This window comes from Mycetomoellerius zeteki, unplaced genomic scaffold, assembly GCF_001594055.1.
Source record: "Mycetomoellerius zeteki isolate Tzet28-1 unplaced genomic scaffold, Tzet1.0 scaffold106, whole genome shotgun sequence".
Lineage (NCBI taxonomy): Eukaryota > Metazoa > Arthropoda > Insecta > Hymenoptera > Formicidae > Mycetomoellerius > Mycetomoellerius zeteki.
Window position 1 is genome coordinate 997,549 of NW_017255975.1, and position 25,843 is coordinate 1,023,391.

At 34.9% G+C, this 25,843-nt stretch overlaps 1 protein-coding gene across 1 annotated transcript in view; it reads left to right on the forward strand.

Annotated features, from left to right (window-relative positions):
- Positions 1-2,759: 2,759 nt before the first annotated feature.
- Positions 2,760-25,843, forward strand: part of Dscam2 (Down syndrome cell adhesion molecule 2) — a 120,005-nt gene continuing 96,921 nt past the window's right edge. The window contains exon 1 of the mRNA XM_018450434.1: positions 2,760-3,212. Within this exon, the coding sequence (XP_018305936.1) occupies positions 3,185-3,212 (28 nt within the window). The 5' untranslated portion in view covers positions 2,760-3,184. The remainder of the gene's footprint in view (positions 3,213-25,843) is intronic.

The following is a 25,843-nucleotide window of genomic DNA, read 5'->3' on the forward strand; positions in this document are numbered from 1 at the left end:
AGGCACTAATAGTTAATAGGGGCCCGGAGTAAAGTGTAGTAAAAATTCATTTGCACATTAGAAGGGATGACATGAGAAATATAAAGAGCGTGAAAAATGTCCCTGACGTTTTCCGAGCGTGGTGAGAGGCCGCACAGCCGCCTTAGAAAGAAGGAGGAAAAAAATTACATTTCGTAATAAATTATACGGAAAGAAATAGACGGCTAATTAATTAAAGTGGCAATTCGCAGACGCGCGCCGTTGCGAGACGCGCGGCTTGCGCTTGTTCCGGAGCAGGCGGAAATACATAGGTCCCGCGGTTTCGCGGATAATTTATGCACGCGCGTGGGTATTGTGCGAGCGGAGTAATACCGCCGAGTGTAATACTTCGGCGCGTCCTTTATGACACCTGCGCCTCATCCTTTGTCTATCGTCTCATTCGTCCTTTGCGTAAACAGATTCATCGCAACGAATGTAAGGGCGGGCGGCGGTTAAAGAACAGCCGTTTGTCTCTGAGATTTCTCTATATTTAATTGTTCGTCAAGAGAATTCTATATGTACAAATGTTTCTATTGATTAAAATAAAAGTTCGTAGCTTCATTTATATCATATCCACATATTTTTTAAAAATTTGGCAATTATATCATTCAATATAATATAGCAAAGATTCAGTTTTAAGAATGTTTTTTGAAGTGCGATACAATAATGTTTAATGTAGGTTATGAGTTTATAAGCTATCAAGTCAAAATGCTTCTTTTATTTAATCCATGATAATTCAGTAACAACAAATCTTAGAAATATTTAAAAAAACGATTTTATAGGAAAAAAAACTTTAAGCTTTTATGTTAGAAAGATGAAAATTTTCGAAAATTTTTTGGGCACGTGAATTACAAAGCGAGAAGAAAATTTCCCATTTTATCCAACTATTGTAGTAGCTTTTTATATATAACAATTATTAAACTCTCAAAAACTCAAGAAACATAGCGATCTTTCGAAAGTAGAAATTTTGAGCTTTAAAATCCTTTTTTACGTTTAAATTTCGTTTATTTTTAACAAAATTACAATTATTTAAATTTGGAAACTTCTAGCGCTACGAATTTTTATTCTAATCTATGTTACATTATATCGACTTTTATATAAACATAACTTCTACTCACGGAAGTTGATCCAGACATGGAGACAATGATCGAATAAAGAAAATATAAAATCATTGAAGTTCTACCGGAGTTAAAATAAAAATTTTCAATTGTTGGTTGTTGCGCTCTGTGTTGCAATTTTAAGATTGATCTTGCCTACGTCCATTCTTTCTGACATGCTTCGATTTGTGACACAATAGTATTTAACACATAATAGCATAGCTGACTATGTCGTGTATTACGAAAATACTTTACTCGTTTTCAACATGAACGTTTTTCATGTTTATTATACTGAGAGGAAAGCGCGAGGACGACTATAATTTGTAGTCATTTTCGGAGCCAACCATATATTCTTTTGGTGTATAGAACTAAATATAATTATTATTACTAACATTATAGCAGTAATAATTATAAATATGGTGTTTCTAACTAAATTTATTTAACATGCAATTACAGTCACAAATACCAACCACTTTTCTCTCAGTGTAATTTTTCAAAAATATTCTGAAAACAAAACTTTTAGTGCATAAAGTTTATTTTTTCTGTATAAAAATGTTTTAATCTCTTTTCATCATGTCTTAATATCTTATCATGCCTTCAGACGTGTGTCTTTAGTTTATTAGTAGAACTAAGTACGCTGTGTAATAAAGTAGCAGTATAATAGCATCTATTATACTACAAATAGATTAGTCATAGCTGGAATCTAGAAAATGACGGGTAATCAGAGATAAGACAGGCATTGCAATTACTGTTGACGTAACAGGTCCGAGAGCTATTTGCAATAAGAAAATTACCTCTATCATTTAGTAACGTTCTTACTGTACGAAGTGCCATTCCAATGAACGGTTAAATCTCGTGTTGGAGAAAGTTATCTCCTCGAAGCGATGAGCTCCGTGTCTACGAGTGCGTATTGCTTTCCGTTTTCTTCGTAATACCTGTACCTCTATCTACCTGTACTATCTATCTATCTATCTACCTGCCAACCCTCTCAACGGAAATCAGCCCGAGGGAGTGAATGGGTCCCAGAGAAAGGAAGCCATAATACAGAATCTATCGTATAGATAGAAGGAAATTTAATAAATCAAAGATAATAAATTCTTTCTACTATTATCGTCCTTTTCCATTGGTTGTGATTTAATAAATTAATCAGAGATATAACTATCTCTACTGTATGATATTGAAGTGCTATAGATAGATACCCATTCCTGGTGCTACCTGCAGCAATAAAAAATGATGCACCGCTTTTACCGTTTAATATTTCCTAAGCACTAGCGCCTGTAAATGGCTAAATCACGTCTGCTATTTGAGAGCGCTATCTCATCATGCGTGTGCGAGAGTGCGTCCTCTCTTCTCTCCGCGTCCTAGCACCTGTACCACCAACGGCACCAACTACCTACCACCCATTCCCCTCCCCCAACACCCTCTCGGCGGAAGCCAGCGCTCGCGCGAGAGAAACTCCATGAAGAGGGGCAACCACCCCGCGTTCGACGAAGAGGATGTAGCGAGAGAAAGGGTGGCACGCATGCGCTTCGGCACTCGCGGGGGATTACCCGGCGCGATCAGTCGTGGCCGGCGGTGCCGGAGGCCAAAGACTCTCATCGCGAGGGTAGTAGACGCGCGTCGCATTTTCCGCCGGACCTCTTCCGCTCTCGGGTATACTTATCTGTGTCCTCCTCACCTCCCCTCATCCCGTTGTCCCGGTCTTCCGCTGCCACCCCCGTCGCAACCCACCGCGCGATATCTAAACCGTCGCCGGCTTTTAGATCGGCCGCGCGCCGCGTATGCACCGCGTGCACTCGCAGCAGCATCGCCGTCGACACCGCGACGACACGCCGCTCGTTCTCTCCGCCGGCCACCATCGCCACCGGGTCCCTGCGTCGCGGATCGTGCACGTCGCCGACGACGGCGAGGACGACGAGAACGACGACGGCGGCAGTGACTCGGCAACGACTCGACGGCAACGCGGTAGATCACGAGGACCTGGGTAACGCTGAAACGGACGTGCATTCCTCTTTGAAGACTAGGCATCGAGCTCGGTCGAGCGTGGGATTCAACCACAAGATCGAAGGATGCTGGCCCGCTGCCTAATCTTCGCAGGTAAGTCCTCCTTTAACGTCTCTTTTTATTATCGCAAATTTTCCGTTACAGATCGATTTCTCTGTAGTGAATAAAATAGAAAGCCGACAGTGGCATAAGCATCGAAAAAGGATCTATTAGACTGATATTCGCGCGTTACTGGTTCAAATTAAATTTAAATTAACAGATCTCTTGTTTCACTTTTTCTTTAGAGTTTTATAGTTTTATAGTATAGACAGGAAATTAAAGTTTAATTAAATGAAAGTAATGTTACTGGTGCAATCGACGCTCAAAGGAAAAAGTGAATTTAAACGACCGTTTGTTCGAACTTCTTCATTTCTACAGAATGTCGGATTATATTATGTGCATACTGATCCAGGGATTTTGCCCTTTTCACGATAACGTTGAGAAACTCGTTCTCCGCTCCGTTATACTTGATCGGAAATGTGCATTGATATCGCGTGATGGTTTGATCGTTATTCCAACGATATCTCCGTTTATTTCGAAAATTTGAACTTTTCCGTGCAACCTGTGCATATTTATTAATAAATATGGCGAAGTCGTCGCTTAGTAAATGTTTTATGAACGGAATTTTGCGAAGCAAATGCTCCGCTGCCATTGCGACAAGATGTTGCGTCGCTTTATTAGAAAAAGAAAAAAAAAACAGTTTCCAAGTAGCTCATATCGCAGATACCATAAACATCGAAGTTCCGAGTTAGTGCGAACCAAATTTTCATTTTGACTTTACGATTTGCCGTACACGTGACTCCTGAATAGTGCGTACCGTAGTGAGTATCGTAAATTTCGTCCATATACTATCCGCACAATCGGATGCGATTTTGGAATCGTCGCATTTCGAATACAATAAATCTTTTAACGTAAAATTCGATATTTATACATATATGGAAAGAACAGTTTTGCTAAAGTATCTAAAAAATTTAGCTAGATACTGATCTGAAAATAATTTTATTGGAATCATTAAAATAATTAGGTACAATGTAAAACCCTCAAGCTGATTAAAATGTCAGATTAGAATGTCAAATATTTTGCAGCATTGTTCATCATGCTTGAATTTCCTACATAATTACTTTGATGATTCAGGAACTACCTAAATTTTTAGATACTTCAGTAAAATCGTTCTTTTTACGTATATCAACCGATGGAGCTACAGCGAGTCGTGATCTCTCGTTTTACTTTCCGCTACTCGCACTGTACGTTATATTAAGTGTCCTAGATGCTGAAAGGGGCTGCGTTATAATAAAAACGACTGTTCGTAGCGTGATATCACGGCTGCGACGTCGCAGCGTGTAATTGAAGCGATCGAAGTGTAAATTTGCTCGTGCGAAAGTTTCGCGTCGCGGCGGAACATCCGTACGCGTTATCGTGACGCCGGTTACCGCACGTCCATACTATTTTCCCGTGGAAACAATTTCAGCGCAACCGTCCAACTTCCTGCGCGTGTAAACGCGCGTGTGACACGACGTGCGCGCGTGTTCTCTCCCGCGTCTATAGTTGCGATGTGCTTCGAAAAGTTTCGTTGGAAACAAGATAGAACAGGGCGCGGGCGCGCGTAAGCACACCAACGCTTACGGAAATCTAATTCCACGAAGCTGCACACTAACAAGTTCGTCCTGCGTAAAGAAACCTTAGCGAAACTCGTGGATCTACTCAAATTTTATGAGGCACGTACGTGACTGTAATTAGATACGCGATTTAGATGATGGAAAAATACTACAGAGAGAAAAGTTCTATTTAGAACAATATTAATTTAATGATATAATGTTTTTTTGATGTAAAAGTTTCTTTCTAAATTGGCTCTCTTCTACATTTTCTCATGTTTTCTAAATCCATGATGTCTTCTGTTTTCGATAGTCGATATAATGAATAATGAGATACGGGATATGCTCAAAGAAATTATAACGCATGTTCTGTTAAAGTAAAGCTCCTGATTGGTCATGACTATATTTGTATCATGACGTTATATAAATGAGAATAACATATTAAAGCTTCTTGCATACCATTTGTAGATAAAGAGAATTTGGATAAAACAAAGTAATAAGATCGCTTTTGATCCTTCTGAGGACCGGTATGTTTTGATCGACTTTTTTATTTTAAAAGAGCTAGAACTTTTTTGTTAATGTCATGGGGTTGAGTGGCGAAAAAGGTGGCGCTACTGTCGAGTCCCTTCGGGAGGCTTTCGCGATCCGAAAAAAAATGACATTTCTTATATTTTTTCGACTAAATATCATTAGATACTGTTAGAATAATTAAAAATTAACTGAAATGATTCAAAGTCCCTAAAGGGGCCTCTGGTCCTCCAAAGATTAAAATACTTATAAAAATAAGCCGAAGCTTTCCTTACTTCCCTTTTCCCTGACAGTCAGTAAATATAGTCGTAAGACACATGAAATGAAAATACACCTATAGGCTTTTAAATCTATTTTCACTTTATGTCATTTACGACTATATTTGCTGATTATTAGGGAGGAGGTAAGAAAAACTTCGACTCATTTTTAAATATTTAAAGCAATCTTATTTGTTTTATCCAAATTCTCTTCATTCAGAAACAAGAAATTTTAATGTGTCATTTCCACTTATGACCTTACAATTCAATATGGCCGCGGTGACTAATTAGGAATCTTAAACGCGAAAAAGTGATAGATATGATAATAATGATAATAATAACGGTAAAAAAATTTTATTTCTAAATATTATATATGTATAATCACTTGATTCCGCCATTCGAAAAATATGAAATATATGAATATTCAGAAACAGCTAAATGCGCGAATAATTCTCATCAATGTACATTTATCATTACGTTGTTTATACATTAAAATCAATGCATTATAGTATTACCGTAAACTGAAACTTTGCCTTATTTAATATCGCAATACGGGAAAGAGAAATATATTTTGCAGCCAAAATTATTCGCGTTGTAATATCGATCATTAAATTACCTCGTTCGTCAGCCGTACTCGCGAGCGTACTCGAAATTATTTAGGTCAACGAAAAATCGTGCTGCCATGAGAGTGTATAAAAAGCTCCAATCTCTGCGCTCTCATTTATCTCGCTTAAGGACGTTAATTAATCGCGAAAGTCAACTGTACCGTCCGTCTTCTTAATAACTCCCTTAATGATACATAAAGACGATAAACTCGAGACGTGTACAAGGAAGAACTATCAATTACGAACTTTTCGACGTCTTTCTGCTGTACGTTTCTCTGGCGACGAATGCAATCATCTTTCAGACAGCTGAGGGCCTGTAGAAAAGAAGAAGAGCCGATAACGATCGGAACGCATCTTGAGATTCTTCTCGTTAACGTTCCTGCTTTCTTTCGCCTCCGCGCAGGAAGCTTTGTGTAGTTTCCTAAAGGAGCTCGCCACCGTCGTTGTCGCCACCGCCACCGTTTTACCCCCTCGTTCCGCACTAATTGCGGACAATCCTGGACTTGAAATCTCTCGAATCCGAGGAAGCCTTTAATCTCGACTGCCGTGCTTTAACGATGTCGCCCGTGTTTCGTAAAACGACGTTCTGAAATTTAAGCGCTCAGGAGAGTGGAAGAGCCACCCTTAATAAGACTTCTCTCCTTCTTATATCAGATAACATCCTTTTCTTTATCTTTCTCACTCATGATCTTCTCGCGCATCCGAATTGGGATATCAATATTAATAATAATTTCTGATTAAGTAAATATCTTCAAAAACTTTGCCCAGTTTGATCTCGCGAGTACACTTATTAATTGTATTCCATTTTGTAGACAATAATAAATATGCAGGGTGTCCCACGGGAAGGTGTTGAAACTCATTAAAAATTACAGAATTTCCTCTTTTGAGCGCAATTTTTGTTTTTTTAATAACTGAGTACCTTCGAAAATGACAGCTGATTAGTTTCAACACTTTTCCGTGGGACACCCTATATTAAAAATTATTTTAAATCCTTAACCCTCTGCAGAAAAAAAACAATTCTGATATTTTAAAGATGTCACTTATTCAATTGATCATCATCAGAGCTCATTATCAAAGCTGAGGAATATCATTGATATCCTCAGAATGTATTCGTATGTCTTCAAGATCTATGGCATCCTAGATATCAAATGTATGACATAGGTACAGCAATCTATAGTAGGGGAATTAGTCTAAATATTTTAGAGAGTAGCGAAATAAATGTATCTCACATACCACATCGAAGAGGTCGTAACACTGATCTGTAGCTGTTGTTACAGTTGGCACTTATGCAGTTTTAATTTACTCTTTATGCTTTATATTCTATAATTTGACGTACTACTCTTATACGCGAGGAGATAAATCTAATAAAATAAATAAATATAGGTGAAGTAGTCGTTTCAAGTCCTTTTAGTTGGTTATAATCAACTAAAAGGACTACTTCACCTATGTTATATTATATTTATATAGATTTAAGCCCCTCGCATATAGAGAGTAGTACATCAAATTAACAGGAACTTTTTAAAAATTAGTGATAAGTTAAAAATCAATTAAAGCAAAATTAAAAAGCCATTTGACCAACTTTGCGTTATTGACAGTTCTCTTTAATAACACATGGAATAATGCAACTCTTAATAATGTGATATAAAACACTCAATATCTGCAACAAAAACTTTGATAGCCGAGTCGAAAACTTAACATAGCAATTAAGAACGTAGAAACTACTGGATGAGATATGCTGAAGTGTAGAAAGTGAAATCGTGAAAGTCAAAAGTTTGGATAGAGGAAACGTAAACATCAATCTTTAAGATCAATATTTTCAAAATGCAAGTTATTTTAATAATAAATCGGAAATTTAAAAAGATCATCAAAATGTTCAATACCAAAAGAAACTTTTTGTTAAGAACAATTTTCATTTAGTTGAGAACAATTTTCTTAATTTTAAAGCTAAAATTTTTTTTAATTTCATTTTTTTACTTTAAGAGTTCAAATTTTATTGAAACTAATTATATAGCAAACTCATTGATCTCTATCATCTCATTTAGCCAACCGTAACTTTTCTAAAAGGTGAAATTAACTGTCAATACAATTTCAGTATTTCGGAAATTCGTGCAGCTATATATTCCTACTGCTTTAACTGTGCTTTTAATATGATCGTACTTTTCGGCGCTGCAATAAATGCGCGATATTCGGTTCCGAGGTGACGTATTCAAAGCGCGGTCGCTGAAACGCGCGAGCGGACATACGTGCTGGGTGATGAAACCTGCTAATTATTTCTCACTCGGAAACACCGGAAAGGCATGCCTGCAACAGTGTGTGGATTTTCCACTGCACCGCTATTCAATCTGAAGTTGATATTTTTCCACATTCGTTCTAGACGCTCACCATTAATCTTTTGCATTTTGTAAAATTGTTTTAAAAAATATAATTTATTTTTGACATACAAAATAACGTAACAGTACATGAAAAAATGGACATTCTCTCATCATGTATATATTATACGCTTTGCAAAGGATTTGACATAAACGAAATGAAAATTAATGATTTACGTTATCAAAAAAATATGTTCACTATATTTTCCCGACGGTATCTTCATGCTAAGTAAATAACTTATTTTTACGGAACTGGATATTAAATTCATACTGAAATATTTAAGAATGTATACACATATTTTCAAAATAATGAAAAAGTTACAGATTACTCTAAATCGCATTTAAAAGTACCTAATACAAAAAATTTAGTAACATTTTATCATCTGGATCAAACATTATTTCAATAAGAAGTAATATTTTTTCTGCTCTAATAGAAATATATATATATATATGTATATATGGAAACGTATTATAAAATAATAACAAAAATGTCAATTTTTTAAATATACATAAGTATTCCAGATTTAAAGAAATCCAGAAATCCAGAAAGTTATAGATAAACAAATATTTGTTTACAACTAATCTCTAAATCGTAATAAAACCTTGCATATCGTTTTAAATATTTAAAGTATTCATACAAATTGAGACTTTTGTCTCTGTATTTTCAATTGTACAACTATAAAAATATTATACTTTATAAGAATAAAAATATTATAACAATAAATAATATAAATAAATAATAAAGAGGTATTATTCCATAAAAATATGTTATTCAATAAAATTAGAATGTTAATATAAACATAACTTTCATATGTACATAGTTTATTTAAAGTATAAATATTAAACATTTAAAAATAAGTACATCCTTAAGCACTAAGATATTGCAGACTGATAATGCCTTCTTGTAACTTCGTTGATCATTACTTTCCTGTAAAATTATCTCTCGAAAAAATTAATAAGGTTCGTTACACAAAAATTAGATATTTATAAGGTTCTACTTTACGATTACGTGGAAATTTCTCATTTAACTTTGATTTCAATCGTCATATGCGGTAACAAAAATTATAATACTATCGTTCGAAATTCAAGCCGGCTATATTGATCGACGAGCGAATGCCCGCGGCTGAAAGAGACGCGGAGCTTTTTCGCTGGTATGTTCTCCGATTAGGTGGATAACACGGGCCGACGTGACGGGCCTACGCATCCCAATGGGCTCGAATCCCGGCACCGGATTGAATAATTTATTCGTTATGAATATAAACTCGAGGAAACTGATTCGTATCACCGTGAGACCTGCGTCGCATGAGTCTAGGTCGAAGCACGAAGTGATGAAGAGCAAAGGGAGAAGTGAGTTCGAAAATTGCTAACTACGAGCTCTCCAATTTCTCTACGACTTATGACGTTCATCCCATTCGTGTGCTACTTCTCTAGTTCTCTCTCTTCCCTCTCCCCTCTTCTCCCTCTCTCTTTCGTCTTCCTTTACCTTCGTACTACTCGATACCCGCCCTGGCTTTCAGGGTGAGGATCGAACAGAGCTTTCAATCTCACAGCTGCCGCTTACGTTCCACGATCTCGTATGCGTTATTGGAATGCCAGAAGCGCGAAGAAGAGCTTTAGTGACCGATATAGGCGGAAATGATGATACATATACGTGACAGATGTATACGATCCGTTTGTAATCTGCCGATCGCACGCATCGTGAATAAAGGTATTCAAATTGAAAAGGACACAAATACTACAATCGTTTGCTTGACAATTTTCAAGCAGTGACATTATTCGATTTTCTCAAGTGCTATCAATATCTTATATAGTGTCATTTATAATTAAACAAAATATCTGTATTAAGTGTGTTAATCAAAAATACTTCTCTCAAAAGTTTCATTCTCCATTTATAGAAATATAAAAAATATAAAAGAATATAATTTGTATGTACTATGTTTTTTTAATTTAATATTAGAGGAAAAAGTGGTATTATGGCCAGTGTATATATTGTGGTCTCCCTTAATATCTCCGCTATTATAAAGCGAATCCTAATGATTATTTATGGAATTATTAGTTCAGTAGTTCGCCGTTACACCATGATGTTAATATTACCAATTCTCAATAGCCAGCACTTATTATAAGCATTTTTATTTTCAAATATTTCGAAACGTTTCTGAGGTACACTTTAGCATTTAATTACACCTAATTTCCCCCTCATTTTTCTTAAACTTAAGCATACTATCACACGAATATATGTATTATATTTTTGAGTGTGTTATTTGCTATTTAATATTTTATTTGACTATGTATATTTTGAGTTATGCAAATTTAAATAATACCATGACATTTTGCTAATGTGGCCTTCTATGGATATTGATTACTCACGACCTCTTTTTTGAGATTTTCATATAAAAATAATTATTTGATAATCGATTGTAACTTTACTGTTAATCTATAGTTTATATTACGTGTACTATTTTTAGTACTGAGATTTTTAGTACTGAGTAGCTTATATGCAGAAGAGTTATGTGAATGTATATTCATTTACATTTTAAAATGTATTACTTTTTTGTTAATTTTATAACCAAATACTGTTTTCTAAACAAAATTAACATTTTAAGGCATTTTTTTGGAAGGCAACGTTACCACTCATTTTTTTCTTAGAGCCATTATGCAATTTCGCCACATTTTTATTAATAGTATCCTAAATAATAAATATTTCGTAACTTTGAGTCCAGAATCGATTCAACAACATTTTAATGAATATAATCGTCAAGTTTTAAACTTAAATATTGATTAACGAAGTTATTGCGTAAAATGTAACTGATGGGGCCATAATACCACCCTTTCCTCTACATATTTTCAGTTTAAAAAAAGAACTTTTTTCTCACAAAAACTGTAAATAAATTTAATTCGTGATATTATTCCAGTAGTTTAATTGCGTTTATAATTATCCGGAAAATCAATTCGACGCGCAGTTTGAAGGACTACAAATATGTTATATATGCAAGTACATATATAGTATATATATAATTCACATTGAATTATTTAAAGCATTAAAGATCTAGCTTCGACCGGTATAGGCTGTTGAATTTCTATGAAAAATTAAAATATTGTATGTATAATTTATATGTATTATATAACGTTTTTTCACATGAAATCATAATAATTCGCTTGCAAGTCAAATGTACAGTCAATTATCGACAAAAAATTGTTAATATCATTATTTAATCCGTTTTGGACAACAAGAAGTGGCAAATAATATATCAAGGGAAAAAAAACGAGAATTTACTTAGCGGCGCGATTGTCGGAAACATTGTGAGACGGCATGTTCGGTACGAATTACCGCGAGCTAGTGAAAAAGCGATTAAGATGCCGCATAGTCCGGTGCAGCAATTCAACGTTAGCCATTTCTTAGCTCCAAAGTTTTACGCGAACATTTACAATTGAAATTACTCTGTCGTCGTCGGTGGATTATTTCAGACTGTGCCCGAACTATAGTTGGTACTCTTACTCTTCTTCTTTCCCGTGAGATTCGCTTTGAGAGGATTTTGTCCCGAGTCATAATGAAATCGCTGTCTCCCTCCTGCCTCTATTCGTCCTGCCACCACTTCTCTCCCTTGTACGACATGACACCACCACCGGTTTTCTTTATTACCCCAACCCCTGCCGTTCCTCCGCTTGATCGTTTGCTCGATGACACTCACAAACACCAGAAGAGCTCTGAGCTCGGAAATAATCGCCGGTGGTGGTCGACAACGCAAATTTAATAATTCGTCTTTCAACATTCGATTCTCTGCGAATAAGCGCTCGTGGATTACTGTGAAAACGCGAAGAAGGAAACGAGCTAAGGGATCGCAACTTCCAGAGCGAAATCATTGAAAGCGATCAGCCGCAGCTTTATCACGATCAAACTTTTGGGATCACGTTCGGATACCTTTCACGCTTAACATCCACAACAAACTTGTGGCAATTTAAAATAGATGGACGAATACAAATTTTCGTTCGATTTACGAGATCGATGTTATCTCATTTCTGTTACGCAATTTTTTATCAATTCTAGTAATTAAATATTAAAAAAACAACTACTCTCTTTTCTTTTAAATTATATATATATATTATTTTATATATTTCATATTGTATATTTTTTAGATTTATATCCGGCTAACTCTCATTATATCATATTGTTATCTATTTTCCAAAAAAATCTACAATATCGTAATTGACATTTTATAATGTCATTAATAAACGGCATTTTACATTGTTATTTAAAACCAATCATCAAAAATATACATTGTATTTTTTATGCAAGCACAAGCTCATCCTGCAATACAAATTTCTGCAAAATCTCGAAAAATAATTTGAGCTCAAACGAATCAAGCTGCAAACAAAGAGCAGACAATTTTTCATATCGCGCAAACAAAAACCGATGGCGACGGGTCGAGTTTTGAATATATACGTTACGATTTATACGGGATCGTAAATTAAAGCTCACGAAACGGTTTCATACATGGCTAGAACACCCTCGACATCTTTCGATACCGTCAGAGACCTCATTGAGCCGGAATTCTTCCCCCGCGACGAATCATCAATTGGCTCCCCTTTAAACCCTTCGCGTCTTTAAACGCGCGCGCCAGTTGGCACTACGAGTGGACCGATCGTTTACCTTCGTTCATTGAGATTGCTTTTCATCGACACAACAAAAGACGCGTGCACGCACCTCCTGCGTGCTCGATGGCATGTTCCTCAATAGATAGACCAACGGTACGATTTATAAGGCAAACAAAGAAAAAATAAGAAGATATTTTTAAAGGCAGGGATAGAATGAGTTTTTGTTAAAGTATTTAAAAATTCAGTTAGCTACAAATCTGAAAATAATTTTATTGGACTATTAAAATATTATAATTCTGTAGGACGCTCAAGTATGATGAGCCTCTGCTGCAGAAAGTTTTGAATATTCAAGCAATCAGCTTGAGCATTCTACAGAATTATTTTGACGATCTAACAAAATTATTTTCAGGTCTGTTGGACTGTATCTAGCTAAATCTTAAGATATTTTAATCAAACTGTTCTTTCCATGCTCTGGTGAAATGATCATGCACTAAAACAAAAAATAGTTTTCAATTACCGTAACTATAATTAACTATAATTTATATACCATAATTATAATTAATTAACTATAATGTGTACTAGGGGGGATGCAGGATAATAATTTATAGTCTTTTTTTTTTCGATACCAACTATATATTTGTTTGGTAGAATTATGAATATAATTATTATTACTAACATTGGAGTATTAACTATAAAAATAGAGCTTCTGATTTTAATTATTTTACCACGCAATTATATGTAACCTTAAATACTAAACATTTTTCTCTCAGTGTGTGGATTATAATGTCAAAGCATATTGTTATTATTTCTTTCATTATTTCTTCGCATAGCTTTTTTAAAATGTTTATTATTTGAATTAAATTTAAAGAAATTAATAAAATATAAAGTAATAATAAAACAAATCACACTGTGCCGCATTCTCATTGTATCCGTATTTTGTTAAAAGTGCTGATTTAAACTCCAGTCTCGATCACAAACGAATGAAATTTTCCTCGATCGTACGCAAGCGAACGTAGTTAAGATGTAACATCTATAACGCGGGCAAATTTGCATGCCAATGAATCTATTATGCCTATAACGGCATCGTTCAACCGTGATATCAAGCTAGTTGCAAGGAAAACGTAGATACGCATGCAGAATTAAAAGCGCTGGAACGTTGGAACGCTATAACGTACTCGAATGTTCAGTTATTAGTTATCTTTACGCGTTCTACATTTCTAGAACAGTGATAGAGTAGTAGCATGAGTCGTGCAATGCAAATTTAAATAATTATAAAACATGGAAATTTTTAACGATAGTTCCTTATTAACACATGACGCTAATTAATTTACCTTTCATTTGTAATAGAAGTGACTGCACTGCAGTGTCATTGATGACTCGAGAGTGGCATAGCGCGCGATATAGATTTAATATGTACACATGCTATATTTAGTAACTCCCTTTAGCGGCGAAATTAGCCCACGCGCACATCGAGTGTTACGCCGTTAACTGCTGAATTATTCCAGGATAAACGTGTTTACATACGTTTAGTTGTACAGCATGCGCTAACGCCGTAGGGATACTTTAAACGCGTCGGTGAATGGACGTGTCATCTATCCGCGCGCGTATAATCGTGGATTGGAAATACCGGCAGCCGATCAGCTTACTGCTGGTTAAATATTTACGATGTGACACAAAGATATCTACTAAAAAGAACGATTGCAATACCTTTGTTGAAAGAATTATATATGATTTCAAAATGGCAATAACACTGAGAGAAAAATTTCTGATATTTGTGACTATATATAACTACACGTTATTATAATTATGATTATTACTACTATAATGTTAGTAATAATAATAAACTATATATACACAGTTTTATTAACAAATATACATAGTGGGCATAAAAAATTATTATAAATTAATATTACCGTAAGTTATATTATTATAAGACGTAAGTTATTATTATTAGAATAAAAATAGTTGCAATCAATGATTATAATTTAACTATAATGGCCCAAGAATAATTATAAATCATAATTAAGTTATAGTAATTACATTTTTATACTGTAATGACATGAAATAATTTATGATCATTTTTGGTGTGTTAATTATAAATATATTTTGATATATAGTAACTATACATATATTTACATTGTAGTTATTATTACTAACATTATAGCAATAATAACCATTATAATTATATAATCATGATCCTGAATTTTTCTCCCAGTGAAGGTGCTCTAAATTTAACAGATAGTGAATTTGTCTTATGCAAAATTTGAACCTAAGTTTTGACTTTTCACAACTTTTAAATCTCAATATGCTTGATGTCACAGTAAGCGTTTTAAATTATAGCATGTCAGAAAAATCTTGAAATTATTTCAGATATCTGCATTTATTTGGATTAGTAATTATAAACGGATTGAGAAAAGGAGAGAGAGAGAGAGAGAGAGAGAGAGAGAGAGAGAGAGACGCGAAAGGATGATTAAGTGACATTATTAAGATCTCGATGGAGTTACGGGGGAAATTGATGTTAGAAGTTATCGATTCTCTCGGGAAACTGATTAGAGCAATTTTCCTACAGCGAAATTGAAATTCGCGGTGCGCTTTAATGTCATTTAGAGAAACTCGCAGGCGTCTGGAACAGCGTTGAAAGAGGACCCTTTAAGGATCCTATTATCCATAGAAATAACGTTGAAGCGTTGCCTACCGAGGTCTTGTACACTGCTCCTTTGAATTTAAGAGCATGTGTAAGTTTAAAATTGAATTGTTCTCGCCTGAATGCACGTGATTATAAATATTTATTTGAAAATGCGATAATGTAAACAAATACAAGTATTTATCTGCGAATGTAATGACCGAGTTTTATACACGAGTTTTATACTTGGTAATATCTATAACCTTAACATAATCCATGCGAATATAATGGCGAAACAAAAGTTGTAGTTGTATTGTAAACGTGTGTCCTGCATAATCCATTATATCTCAAAAGTAAATATGCCTTCGGGATTAGCCCAGAATTCATCCTCTCGTATATTCTCATATCTTTAAATGTCCACGTACATGAATCACAGACTGAGAAATAACAAATTAAATTCAGAACTGCTAAGTAATGCGATATTTTATAACACTGCATTACATGAGTTCCATTCTATGTATTAGGATATATTTGTTCAGTATGTTCAGTACACGGAAAAATATGATATTTGATATTTTTATAAAAATGAAGCTAGGTTTCTTTCCATATAACATCGTACGTTGTATTAAAATTACTGTTTGTGCTTCTCTATCATTAAATAAGAAAAAACAGGAACTAAATACAAATAAAATAGTTAAAAACAAAATTTGATTACAAAAAACTAGATATTGTATTTTTTTCCTATGAAATAGTATATATATATATATATATATAGAGCGTGTATCTCGTGATACCAATACCTTGAAAATCGATGTTTCGTCGCTCGCAAATAAAAGTTCTCATGTTTCTGCAAACAATGATGTTTCTTTCGCTCTGCTCCGAAATTATACTGATTGTTCTTTGAGAATTGAAATTCACGACACCGATCGCTATGTGCAAATACCATGACATTGAAAACTAATATTATCACACGCGTCGTGATGCTCGACATCGCGTGAGAATGGGCTTCTTATCGCGATTCGCACGTACTGCTACCATTATCAGCGATGGGGGATAAATCAGTCTATCAGTTCTCTCGCTCGCGTTGTCCTTTGACAGCTTAGGAAGAAGCTGGAGAAGGAGCTGCAACCGAGGAAGACGGAGTCGCTCGATATCCATTAACTCTCACCCCACCTCTCTCTTTCTCTTTCTCTTGCCTCTCTTGGAAGGAGGAGAAGCGAGGAAAGTTATTCTTCGTTCATCGAAAAGATACGAGTTTTATGTTCTTCGAACGACGCGTGCCACGTATTTCCGTTATACTATTCCAGATTGTAGACCGAAAAATGATCTATAGAGCGTGGCAAAATTGCATTATTTCATTAAAAAAAATGTTTTAATAATCTTTGAGTCTCATTCGTAAGGTGAGTGCACGTTTAATGATTTCTTTAAACTGATATACGGATAAAATAAGTTTCTAGAAATATCTCCTTTTAATTAGAATAATTATATTATATTGTATATAATACTGAATACTCTCTCTATAAAAATATAATATTCAGTATTACTTTAGTTCTTATTACATTGTAAAACTAGTTACAAGCACTTAAATTTTAGAGTTGTTAATTTATAATAGCTAAAACTATTTTCTCTCAGTGAATGTATTCTGCAATGATTAGGTATGTTACAAAATAGATTGCATAAATACGATTACATAAAACCGATGCTTGAAAGTACCTCCCTTTTATTAGAATTAATTACATTATGAATTAAAAACCTGTATCTAAATTGAAATTGCCGTTGTTGCAGATAAATTTTCGTTTTTCCTGCATTTTGACGTCGAAATTTGTATCTTAAGATAAAATAGAAAATATCTATTTTGTCATTTCGAAGCCATCAATCTTGAAAGAGTCAAAGCTAATATGATTTTGAAAGAGACTTTGAAACTTTTTTCTATTGCGATGAGAGACGATGTCACCCTTCGCTACCCTCTCTACCTGAGCCTTTCTTCCGTTTTCCTTGCTTCGCTCCTTACTTGCCTCGACGAGCTTTGCCTCCGTCATTTAATATTCATACCGCCGCTGCCGAGAGCGGTATACTACGATGCCCGCGGCCACGGCCGCTCTCACAGACTCAGGCTTGAAAAATGGACGACGCTTTTGATAAAATACGAAAAACAATTTCTCTTCACTTTCCTCCCCGCAATTCCACCGTCTTCTTCTTCCTCCTATCCCTTCTATATTCCCTGTCCACGTCACTTCAACGACTCTTTGAGTCGCGCGCATCCCGCCACTCACCTCGAAAATCGCAAATTGGACGAAACTCGACGTTACAGCGATATATCGCTTCCAGTGTCTGAGCTTCTGTGCTCTCTTCTCGTCCGTTGAATCTTTCATTACGGAACTCGCTGGAAACTGCCGCGCGCACGGCTACTACCCATGGGATTTCTAAAACTAAGAGCGACCCTCGCCGTTGCTCTGTCATTATTTCACCCATTAACGACATATAACGCGAATCCGCTTGAGTCTTCTACAAGACTCTTCCATTTGATGACACTACCGAGAACGCAAGTAGCTTAATTCCCAAGTAAAAGACTTTGTCCTTAAGTTTTTTAAGAAACAAGTATGTTGAAAAAAAAGTTATTAAAAAAATAATTGTTGCGACTCAAGTGATAATATGCAATTTTCAAACTTAATTAATTAACGTATAAACATTATCAAACTCCAATATTCGCTTTGACTAATAATAGAGATCTTTTTCTTATTTGATTTATTATTATCGGTCTAAATTTCACTTATAATTGTTTCAAACTTGGTCAATTCTTAATTTTATACGTAAATATATTATTAGATAGAATAAAATGAGAGAGAAAGAGAGAAAAACAGAAAACAGTCTCCAACTTATACTATTGTACAATATTAAGTGAATTATATTATGCCTTATAAAGAAGAAATAGGTCAGTGGTATAAACCATCGATATATGCTCGATATATATGTGTATATATACTAATAAATTCTAATAATTTACAGTACAATGTATTCACATTGTGCTCATCCGAAATTCCGGTACGCCGATAGACAATACACAATTCGTGCGAGCATTTCGAATTTTAGATTTTAAACAGGATTCACGTCCACCGTTTACGGGACATCCAGTATCGTGTGCATACCATGCATCGCTGCAACTGCAGGTGATTCAGCGACCATTGCGAGGGCGGTACCGCGCGGCACACTCGCCGTGACGGGCTGCGCCCCTGCGGTGAACGTGACCCTTTCCATCTCTCTCTAACTCTCACTTGCATCCCCTGCAGCTGCACGGAGATGCATCCTGCTACAAGAGAACCAGAGAGAGTGTGTATAACGAGTCCGAGAGCTCGTCCGACTCTCGGGTCGATGGTTCACGGTTTCGCCTTGCCCTCTCGAACGAACCACCCCTTTCCTGTCACTCTACCCCTCTCGGACTCTCTCTCATTACCTCTCTTTCCAGCCGTTACCTCCTGCTCTCTTCCCATCCACCTACCCAACTTTCCCTCCCTCGTCCATCCCCGCGTCAACCACTGCCCCTATCCGGGCGGCCAGTGACGTAACTTTAAATTCAGGGCCAGCCGTGATGTTCAACGACAAGAGCTAACGTCGACAAGGAACGGACCATATGCATGAAACCAAAAGCAAGCAATCTTGCGAGAAAAATTTTGATAGCGTAACCGATTTACTGCAAGCAGCTATCAGTTACCTATTCGCGTCAGATAACGTGCATTTCAGTAATTATCAAAATTAACATATATGATTTGAAGAAAATTGCATTCTACCAAAGTCAAATACAGTTATTTTTTTATTCCTTTCATGATAGAACGGTTTTGAAGCATGTAAAAATTTAACTAAATATGATCTGAAAATAATTTTGTTGGAGCATCAAAATAATTATGTAGGAGCTCAAACTGATTATTAGAATATTAAAACCTCTTGCAGCATTGCTTGAAATTTCTACATAATTATTTGATAGTCCAACAAAATTATTTCAGACATGCATCTTATAGCTAAATTTTAAATTCAGATACTTCAGCAAAATCGATTTTTCCATGTAGTAACATCTATAAAGATAATTAATAATATAATTAATTATATTATAATAATATTACAATGGATTTTATGACGGCAAAGATTCCGATTTTGTCAAATCAAATTTATATCTAAATTATATTAACGTTGACTAAAAATCAATTTACCATCCGAACAAAAAACTAATAGTAAGAGTATTTTTTGACACTAATGAAAATCATCATCCAACACTACAGATAAATTAATAATTAACTATTTCCGCATAGTTTAAATCATCGCAAATACTTATAAATTATGAAATAACTTGTATTACAGAGAATTAACCTAATTTCTCTCTAATCGTTCACAATAAAACGTCTGCGTGCACGGGTGCAAGCACCGGTAATAAATGGCGGCTGTCCCAACGATTTCCCAGCGGCTGTCTGGCGAAACGGATTGTCGCCGAGCGGAGAATGTGTGAACCCTTCCCGTAGGTCGAAGGCGCCGGAAGAAGGCGTCGGGACGCCTTCCTCGGGTAAATACGACGCAAATTCGATACCAAACCTCTCGTCGTAGTCGTCGTCTATCCCGACTCTTCCTGAATTCCGACGCTCACGTCGCCGGTGAGATCCGACACGAACGCACCTGGGAATAACCGATATCTCGCTCTCCGTCTTTGCTTCCCTCGCGTTCTTCGTATACCTACATATATTTCTCTATGCGAGGGATCCTCCCCTGACACCCCATTTAGTCTCTCTCTCCCTCATTCCGCAACGTATTTCTCGTCCGTACCAGACTCGTTGCTCTTGCGGCTTTACCTATCCATCCACCTGTCTCGCGGTGACGTAACCGCCGAAGTAACACCGTCACCGACGATGCTTGTCGCTTTTCGATGTAAACGTCCTCAGGGAGATATCTTCTGGTCTGATCGTGCACATGGACACAGATCGCGAGACAATTGCCTCGCTGCCGAAACTGGAGCGATCGGTATGTCGCTATGAGTATAATGCTTGAGCAAGGCATCGGAAAATTTTTCGGTCGAAAGACAGATAAAGCTAAATATTTATTTAAATATTCTAGGATTCATTACTTAATACACTGACAATGAGAAAAAAATGTATTAAATTTTAATAAATATTTATCTGAATAGTACCAATTGTATGTTTATTAATTATAAACATATATTTATTTGGTATAAAAACTATTAATTTGATTTAATTATTATTATTTTTATTTATAGCAAATATTTATTTTTCGTAAATAAATGTTATGTACTATTCAAACAATTATTTATTAAAATTTAGTACATTTTTCTCTCAATGTACATATTCTATTATTAAAATAATTCGAAATTTTAGATTAAAAAGGATTCATAAAATATATAATAAATATTAGCAATTATTTTTAGCAATTAACAGACATGTAAAAACAATTTTCGTAAAAAAAGCCTTAAGTTTTAGTTTTCGTACTTCTAATTTATCAGATATACAGTTAGGCATAGGAAGAATGATCTTGCTGAAATACCTAAAAATTTAGTTAAATACAGATCGAAGAATAATTTTGTTGGACTATCAAAATAATTTTATAGAACGCTTAAGCTGATTACTAGAATGTCAATTTTTTTTACAGCATTGCTCATCATATTTGATCGAATTTCCCTCCTCATTATTTTGATGATTCAACAGAATTATTTTCAGATCTGTATCTAGATCTTTTAGATATAGCAAAATCGTTCTTTCTATGTATCAATTAAGCCAATATTTTCTAGGACAATTTTTTTGTGGAATCAAACGGAAATGTAAAAGTCAATTCAAAATGCAAATCGGATCGTTTGCGCGTCGATTCAGTTGCAGCAAATATCTCGAAGTTCTACCGGTTGAACGACGATGAAAATCGTTTTCGTTTTGGGAATCCGTACTATTTACTCCGCACTTTGATCATAAAGCGAAACGCGACTCCGGTTGGCAGTCGTGCATTTGTAACTTATAACGTGATCCTCCTTCACTACTGAAAGCGCGTCTCGGTCGTTGACACGACGATGTCGGGATAATATTTCTTTTTCCCCCGCTCGTCCTACCAAAGCTCCACATCGCGTATACATATTAGGCAAAGCATAAAGAACGCCTTCTCTTACTCTATACCTTCTTTTTTTTACATCGTCAAGTTACGAGGGTGGATCAGAAGGATATATCTTCTCGACGTGTGCGCGTATGATAGCGAATATCGCTGTAAACACCCTCTGAAAACTCGGACTGACGTATAAATCCCGACTGTCGTTTATTCGACGATAAAAACATTGCTCAGAAAATATAAAAATGGGCAATAAAATCAAAATAGAAAAAATAATACATCGAGATTTTATGGACTAGAAAGAGCCTGAATTCATTACTGTCAAATGTATCGTACGATTATGCACTGTTAAATTCATAATATCAAATTACTTAATTGAAGTTATTTTTAATCATTTCTATATAAGTCGCCATTGTGCCTTCACACTGAGAGAAAAATGTTTGATATTTGTAACTATAATTACATATTACCATAATTATGATTATTACTGTTATAATATTAGTAATAATAATCATATGTATAGTTTCAGCAACATATGTGTATAGTTGGTAACCTAAAATGACTATAATTATAGTTATTATAACCATTAAAAATGGTCGAAATTACCAATGATTGAAGTTACAAATACCAAACATTTTTCTCTCAGTGCAATATATCGTTAATTTAAAACAATGGAACTGTTTTAAAACAATGGAATTAAACAATTTAATTCAAGGAAATTTATTTGATTTGTCACAAATAATAAATAACAAATTAAAATAAATTTAGTTAAATGAGACAAAGTCTATATTTAAGTAGTCAAAGCGGACCTTGGTGCTTAAATACATATTTTTTATATGAATTTGTATACATTCTGATTCTACATACCGCGCGTCAAAATCTTTTTCTGTCTTAAAACGTATTCATGAGCAGAATGGGAATAGTAACACTTCTTAAATTATGCAAGCAATTTAATAATTTTTTAATGTTAATAAGCAAGATATTACCAGAATATTAATCGTCATATGTTAATAAAAATCTAAAGACTGCGAATAATTTATTGTGAAAAATATTATCTCGGCCAGGATTTGAACCTCCGACTTTCCGGGACGGGCATTGTACCAAGTAATTACTGAGGCTTCAGTAATATTTGTCGCAATAACCAACAACTAAAAGAGACGTTGTTTATTTAAGAAACTAGTCACAGAATTGGATTAATTTATACTTTGATAGAAGTTGAAAATAACAAAATGTTATTTAATTCAAGGGATTAAGTTATCATTGATATCTGACGATACAAAGGATTGTCTTCCATGTTAAATTCATAATATCAAATTATATTCAATTTAAATTATTTTTAATCATTCCTAGGTTGCCATTATTCCTATTCAATATGTTAATTTAACTAAAACAATGGAGCTAAAGAATTTAGCTGAAGAGAATGTATTAAAATTAAATTTGACTCAAATTTAGTTTATCATTTATTAAATGCATACATTAATAAGGACGATGTTTACTTTGAAATTAATCGTTGAAACAGAAATAAATTAATTCACATTTTGACATACATGAAAATTAAAAATAATAAAATGTTATTTATCTCAAAGAATTGGGTTACCGTTGTTGCTTTGATATAACAGTGTGAATAAATTTTCCGAGGTAATTTTTAATATAAAAACTATACGGCCAAATATATATCTGCGGAAGTTACTAAAATATTCTTTCGCTCTAGTCGATCGAGTAACTTCATTTCTGCAATGGTACACTCTTAAGTTTACATCGCCAGATTAGAGGTACACGATGAAATAAAAATCTTACATAAATTGCAAGGGACATATAAAAGTACCATCAAACATAAGAAAGAAAATATTATAATATAATATTTCGAAATCAGGAATCCTCCATTGTGAGGAAATTTAAGGTCACTCATCCAACCCATACTCCTAATATCGTGCTTTACCTATATGAAGTTTACTTTCTGTTCCTGCACGGGATTGCACTAGAACTGAACTGGACTGAACTAGTGCGAGTCAGAACTGATAAGAATAACCATGCAGACAAGAAATAAAAAACTTTCTAATGCAAATTAAAAATAGCGTCCCAAATTGTTTACATGGAAATATTATATTCGTGTGATAAAGATGAAAATATTAATGCAATTCCACCATTAAGAACATGTTTAATTGAACATAATGAGAGTACAAAATATTTTTGTACGTAGGCTTAATATATTTTTATCGTTTCATTTTATCATTTATATATTTTTATTACTTGTGGATTCTCGTACTATTTGTAGAAGGTCTGTATTCTGTAGCTGAACTAGTGTACACTAATGCTTATATTAAGCCTGTTCTTTTTGGCTGAACTTTTGCACCAATTCATCTTTCTTCTTTTTCTCTTCAGAAGGAAAGAAGAAGAAGAAAGATGAACTGCAAAAGTTCAGTCAAAAAGAATAGGTCTACTGTTGCACTGACTCCAAACCTAGCGTAGGCAGTTCAATGAACTCAGGTCTGGTCTTTTTAGTTAAAGTTTTTGCACGGATCATCTTTCTTCCTTTTCTTTCCACGTTGGAGAGAAAAAGAAAAAAGATGAACCGTGCAAGAAATTCAGGTAAAAAGAACAGGCCTATATAGCCATTAAGTTCAGTTGCACTGGAATAAGGAACAGTGTCACTGACGTCATTTCGGGAACAAAAAACGCTTCAGTGTACACTTCTTAAACTAGTGCAACCATCAGTGAACAGAAAACAAACCTGTGATCGTATCAGAATTGATATTTCATGATGACATATGAACAGCTCTGTTGCTGTCAATTGTCGTTTATTCAAGAATAGCCAAAATGTTGGCGGTACATTTGTAACGTCGAGACGTATAGTTATGGACAGAATGGTTGCAACATTCTTTTTTTCGATGAATTTCGAAACTCAGCCTTACTCGTGGAGAGATTGAACATAAATGGTTACATAAGTAAGAACTAATCGCTCGATGAGTAAGCTGTATTCCAATAAAACTCATCGAAAAATATTGCAACTATTCTGTCCATGACCGTACACGAGGTACATATAAGAAACTTTGTATCTCCAGAAGAAAAGTACTGCAAGTTCACCTTCAATCAAATCGTTATACGTTCATTATTATTTCGTATCTCGTTCTGCTTTATCGAGGAAAATACGATATAAAAAAATACCTCCTATTAGTGTGTAACTCAAAAAGTCATTCTCATTTAGAAATTAGTACTTCAAATTTAGAGATACTACGCGATACAGAATTAAGAGTGTAGGAAATCAAAATATCTCTAATCATTTATGAACATATCCGATAAAGACTTATAACAATACATGTACCCATATTCGTAGTATGGCCTTGTTTAAGGCTTCCTTAAATTTATCTTCAGATGCTCTACGAATTATTTCATTGGCTACTGAGCATCTAAAGATAAATTTAAAGAAGTCTTAAGTACAAGGTCTGACTATGAATACCGGTATTAATGACCTTATTTAAAATCTCAAAATCAATTGAAATTGTCTTATTGTCAGTTTGCTATTATATTTTTCTCACATATCTCCTAAAAAACGAAAACAATTGTGAAAACAATTATTAACAATCTCAATTCTCTCTTGACTCGGATATACCCAATGGTTAACGTGGAAGCGACATGATCAACTATCGCCGATGTCCCGCGTCTCGAGATTGGAATGGCGAGAACGACCCTTCATAAATCTTAAGGATTCACGGGATGCTGTGGTACTGTGCCAGTACTGCTGGTGTCCCTCTGATCCCACAAGAATATACGAGCTCTAAGTTGAGCGCGAAATAAATTTACCGAGACAGCGCAACAACGTGTCCCTTCTTTCGTTTTTCTCTTTCGGGGTATAGGTATCGAATAGGACCATTACGCTCTCGCAACCAAGGATCTGGTAGTATCCGACGAAAGTTTCTGTGAAATATTAAAAATTTACGCGAACGCGGCGGCAGTAAGAAAATTGTCCTGTTTCGAGGAAAGATTCTCCCGGATATTCCATGTGTATAAGAGAGACGTAAGCGCAACATATATGT